Source organism: Lolium rigidum, chromosome 3 (genome assembly GCF_022539505.1).
Source record: "Lolium rigidum isolate FL_2022 chromosome 3, APGP_CSIRO_Lrig_0.1, whole genome shotgun sequence".
Lineage (NCBI taxonomy): Eukaryota > Viridiplantae > Streptophyta > Magnoliopsida > Poales > Poaceae > Lolium > Lolium rigidum.
This window is the reverse complement of record NC_061510.1, coordinates 401,960,814-401,966,233: the sequence shown is the minus strand read 5'-3', so window position 1 is coordinate 401,966,233 and position 5,420 is coordinate 401,960,814. Positions and strand designations below refer to the sequence as shown.

The following is a 5,420-nucleotide window of genomic DNA, read 5'->3' as shown; positions in this document are numbered from 1 at the left end:
TAATTAGTGGCTGAAGGGGCTCAAGATGAAGCTTAGCCGGTGCATATTATGCTATGAATGCTGCACTTTGTAAGCATATTTTCTGCATCCTCTGCACGAAAACAGCTAGTATTACTATTAAGTATGCACTACTAGATTGTTGGCTTTGTGTGCCATTTGTCTGAATGCTAGGAGTACTACCTTAGTTGCTTTATCTGCCTGTCAGGGCTTATCAAACTTATATGCTATAAACATTTTAGGCACATGAGTGGAATTAGTTGTTCGTTGCATATTTTCAGACATGAATATACATTCAGAGTTTCAGACTTATGAGACCATTTCAGTTGAAAGTAGTAACAGCGCGCGGTGAAGGTTACGCTGCTGGCATGCTACTGAAGGGGTTGCAGATGCAGATAGATATGGCCAGCATGTAATTAACTTGGACCGGCCGGCAAAGTTACCGAAGAAGTTACCTGGACGACCCACATACATAGCTAGTGTCACTTCAAAGCAAGTCAAACTACGCGTCCGATGGAATGAACATGTCTTCTTTCTCGTACGCAGCAGTCGCCGGGATCATGCATGCACTTACCTCAGCTCAGCTGGCATAGAAAGATCTAGTACCTAGGGTGGGTGATGGGCGACGGCACCAAACCTCGTGGCGGCCATTCCGGGCAACAGGACAAAGGCTTCACGTCCGCGGCTCCGATCCGCCGACATGGTGCCGGAGCAGCTTACATGCCGCCGGATCAAGATCGGGCGGCCGACGGCGCCTAGGATCCTGGCTATCGGATATACCAAAACGAGCAGTACGCATGGGATGCAAATCTAGGACTGCTCACCACCGACGGCGCTGCACCATATGCAGCCCATACACTGTCTGAATTTAATTTATTTATGATTTTACATGTGAAGTATATATGGAGTATGGACACGAATTAAGAGATGCCACATTTTTTACTTATACGTTTGCCACTGTATCGCTCGTTAGCTAGCTTGGAGCTAGTGCTAATATACGTACGTGTGCAGTGTGCTCCTCGGAGCTATAATATAATGTGTCTCTCTCTCTCTCGTACTGAAACCAAGTACTGAGTCTGTGAAGTGATCATGTCGAGGACGGGGGCTCTGCATCTGGCTTCTGGCCTGGGAGGGAAGATCAGCAAGGAGGAAGTCAAATCAGCCGTCGAACAGTACGTATACGCGCCAACATCAATCAACAATCCGTGTTTTCTACTTACTGCACTGATGATACACTGCATTAAAAAAAATATGCCAGGTACGAGAAATACCACGACCTTCACGGAGGCGAGGAAGCCAAATCGAGGGCATCCAACTATGCTGATGTGGTATTTTTATAGCTTCTTCTCTATATCTACTGCATGCATGTCTTCAGCAAGACAACAATACCAGTTAAGTTGATTACCATTGGTGTTCGTCATGCAGGCCAATAAGTATTACGATCTTGTCACCTCCTTCTACGAGTACGGATGGGGCGAATCGTTCCATTTTGCTAACAGGTTATATGATAGATGATTTACATTTTTCATTTGTTTCACTAATCAAAGTTCGTGAACCATGCCTAATTAGTGGCAGACTGGACTTGAACCGAACCTTCTGAAATTTTCCACATTATTTTGAACTTTGGCAGAATTAGTTAAAAGACTCAGTTTAAGGAACTCCACTAATTCACTCATGTATTGATTAAACTGGAAAAATTCCCTTATTGCGCTTAGCCATTCTGAAGTTTTGGCATTTATTGCATTTTTTGGTCAAAATTGGTTCATAATTTTGAAAATTCCTGTACTTCAAGTAAAGAGAGAATTTTTCATCTCATTTAGCCTATCCGATTTTAAGTTCTCGGCAAATATCAATCAAATTTTATTTTTTTCAAACACAAATCTTGAATTATTATAGTAGCTTAATCTAAGAACGGATGAACAAACTAATGGAGTTTTTCAGATTTTTTTATTTTAAACTATATATTGTTTGCCAATACAATAAAAATGTGATAACTTGCAAACGGTCCGGTTCAACTCTTGTTTGGTCCTTGGAAAAGAAGAGTAGAAACTGGCAACCTTTGCCACCTAGACCTGATAGTGGAACATAGACTGTCGGAAATGTTGTCAAATGGACTAAATCCTCAGGCTCCGTTTGGTAGCGAAGTATATTTGAAGTATTTATGAAATACTGCAGTTTTTAAAAATACTATGGTTTCAAATACTTTGTGGTGTTTGGCTGTAGCATAAAACTGCAGTTTCAATACTTCAGTATTCTCCAAAACAAAGTATTTTCACAGTATTAGAAAAAGGGATCTGGACCACTTTTTTCCAAACTGAGAAACTCTAGAAAAAAAAGTTCCTCCGATCTGGTCGAAGCATTATTTTGTATTTGTATTTAGCCTAAAAAGCGGTTAAGGGGAGGGTGAAACAACAGTTCCCAAAGACCTTGCATTTTTTGCTAAAACTGAGGAATACTACGGTATAATGAAACTGCAGTATTCCATGCCCTAGCACTAAAATACTTCAGTTTTGAAATACTTCGGTTTAGAAAATATGGAGCTCCCAAACGGAGCCTCAGTTTTGGTTTTTTGAAATACAACTTTCCCTAGTGTAATGGTTTTTCTGGAAGAAAAATTCTCACGGTAGTTGTGATTTTGCAAAGTTTGGTCTTCAGTTGTATTTTCACCCAATCTTGTTTTCCGTGTTAATTATGTTTTCAGATGGGAAGGAGAAACTCTACGTGAGAGCATCAAGCGGTACGAGCATTTCCTAGCTTTGCAACTAGGCCTCACGGAAGGCATGAAAGTAAGTGAAATTAAGACACGGTTAAAGCTGGCTATTTTGCCAATGCCAAAGGGAGAATTACAAGCAGTTTTCCGGTGAATCTTTCGCAGGTGTTGGACGTGGGATGTGGCATCGGAGGGCCTCTCAGAGAGATCGCAAAATTCAGGTATGTATGGTATGTCGATGATCCAAATCTTGTGTCAGTCACACAGCTTGCATGAATGTGTGCTTTCTTTGTAGCTCTGCGCTGGTGACAGGGTTGAACAACAACGAGTACCAGATCACGAGGGGCCAGGTCTCGTGCACGCATCACTAATCTCGTCTAGCCTCAAGACTTCAGATAAAACATAAAAGTTTTTTACGCGTTTCTGAAAAATAAAAATTTGCATTGCAGGAGCTCATCGGTTCAGCCGGCCTGCGTGAACGATGCAACTTTGTCAAGGTACACAGAATGCCACAGAGAAAGACTATTGCCAGCGAATTAACTGACGAAGAAGACCACGATACACGTCTTGATAAACCGTCTCTGACTCTTTTTCTTCGGGTACATGTATATTAGGGGGATTTCATGGACATGCCATTCCCTGACGACACCTTCGACGCGGCCTACGCGATCGAGGCGACGTGCCATGCCCCTGACGCCGTATGTGCTCCCTAGACTGAACTCTGTGCACGGTGCACAGACAGATCTCATCAAAATACATCTCACATTAACCATTTAACCGGCTGCGTCTAACTGAAACTGTGTAAACTTTGTTTCATCTCGCTGACAATCTCTGAACCAATGCACGACAGGTTGGTTGCTACAGGGAGATTCACCGTGTGCTGCGACCAGGGCAGCGGCTAGCGTTCTACGAGTGGTGCATGACAGACCGCTTTGACCCGGGCAACCCCCGGCACGCGGACGCCAAGGCGGAGATCGAGCTCGGCAACGGCCTCACCGACATCCGCACCACCGCGCAGTGCGTCCAGGCAGTCAAAGACGCCGGCTTCGAGGTTCGTAGCTACCAGTCTCCCCGGTCACCAGCTGCTCCGTGGATTCAGAATTCAGAACCTGAAGATGTTGTTTGTGTTGTGCTGTTTCCTGTTTGAAGGTGATCTGCGCCAAGGACGTCGCGGAGGACTCCCCGGTGCCGTGGTACCAGCCTCTGGACCCCGACGCCGCCGGCAGCTGGTCCTCGATGACGAGCACCTCGGGGTTCCGGCTCAGCCGCGTCGGCCGCCTGCTCACCCGCGCCATGGTGAAGGCGATGGAGCGGCTCGGCGTCGCGCCCGAGGGCAGCGTGAGGGTGTCTGGCCTGATGGAGACCGCCAGCGAGGGCCTTGTCAAGGGTGGCAGGACAGGGATCTTCACGCCCATGTTCTTCGTCTTGGCTCGGAAGAAGCCTGTCGCCAACTGAAGGCATTGCCTGAACGACTACGCATATGCCCAAATCTGAGCTAGTTGACATGCTTAGGTTTGCCGACACTAGGGAGTACTACCTACTGTCGCGTAGACTCGATCTGTTTACTCGCGGATATAATAAAAACTCAATTTTATTAGACGGTAGGTTTAAGGAAAACGCTGGCCTTCCCCCGGGGAACGCGTCGCTCGCATCCTCCGCCTCGAGCGATGGACGCGTGTCCCGCGGGCCCCGCACCTTATCTTCTCCCTCACGGCCTCACCTCCTTCTCCCCAAATCGCACAACAGAATCGATTTCTCCCCCAAATCGCGATGGGAAGCACCACTGAGGCTTCTTCCTTGCACCGTTCACCTCCGCACCCGGTGTCCTCCTCTGCCGCCTCCCGCCTCGTCCACACCGCTCTTTCCGCCACCGCCCACCGCTGCCGCACAAGCCAAGCGGCGCCGCCACAAGCCACACGTCGCCGCCCAAGCCATCTCATCCAAATCCGCTAAGGCCCAGCTCCTGCTCCGGCTACTCTTGGCTTCAACCCGCCGCCACCCTCCCTCCCTCCACTACACGGCAACACCTCCCCCGGCAGAGGCAACGTGTTCCTCCGAGCTCGAGCTCCTTCTCCTCTGCTGCGACATAAGGCCGTCGACGCTGCTACACGCGGCTGGCCGCGCCGCTACTCAAGTTCGCCGGCGCTGCTACACACGGCCGGCCGCGCCGCTGCAAAAAGTCGCCGGCGCTGCTACACACGGCCAGCCGTGCCTCTACAATTGGTTGCCAACGCTGCTACATCCGGCCGGTCGCGCCGCTACAATTGGTCGCCGACGCCGCTAATCAAGTTCGCCGGCGCTGCTACACGCGGCCGGCCGCGCCGCTACTCAAGTTCGCCCGCGCTGCTACACGCGGCCGGCCGCGCCGCTACTCAAGTTCGCCGGCGGCCGCTACTCAAGTTCGCCGGCACTGCTACACATGGCCGGCCACGCCGCTACAAAAGGCTGTCCGCACTGCTACATGCGGCCATCCTCGCCGCTACGGAAGTTCGTCGGCGTTGCTACAGTAGGCCGCCATCGCTGTTGCAAACAGCGATGGAGCTGCTGCAAGCCGTCCACCGTCGTCGTCGCTACAAAGGGCACCGGAGCTGCTACAAGTGCAGTGCTACGAGTACTCGACGGCGGTATTTGCTAGTGCGGCGGCGATGCTGCTGCGAGCCGCCTGATTTTTGGTCGGGAATGGTGGGGAATTTTATATGTTTTTTGTGTGCAA

The 5,420-nt window shown here is 49.3% G+C and overlaps 1 protein-coding gene across 1 annotated transcript; it reads left to right on the top strand.

Annotated features, from left to right (window-relative positions):
* The first annotated feature begins 1,086 nt into the window (after window positions 1-1,086).
* Window positions 1,087-4,162, top strand: LOC124697778 (cycloartenol-C-24-methyltransferase 1-like). Its single transcript, XM_047230320.1, has 10 exons — window positions 1,087-1,169; window positions 1,256-1,325; window positions 1,423-1,496; window positions 2,699-2,783; window positions 2,873-2,928; window positions 3,003-3,057; window positions 3,157-3,204; window positions 3,322-3,405; window positions 3,558-3,758; window positions 3,857-4,162. The coding sequence occupies exons 1-10, from the start codon at window positions 1,087-1,089 to the stop codon at window positions 4,160-4,162; spliced, it is 1,062 nt and encodes a 353-aa protein (XP_047086276.1).
* Window positions 4,163-5,420: the final 1,258 nt, after the last annotated feature.

Excerpts from the sequence above, each read along its gene's own strand:
- LOC124697778 (XM_047230320.1), top strand. The coding sequence starts at position 1,087 with ATGTCGAGGACGGGGGCTCTGCATCTGGCTTCTGGCCTGGGAGGGAAG. Across the intron at positions 1,326-1,422 it reads CATCCAACTATGCTGATGTG|GCCAATAAGTATTACGATCT; the intron begins GTATTTTTATAG and ends TTCGTCATGCAG. Across the intron at positions 2,784-2,872 it reads GCCTCACGGAAGGCATGAAA|GTGTTGGACGTGGGATGTGG; the intron begins GTAAGTGAAATT and ends AATCTTTCGCAG.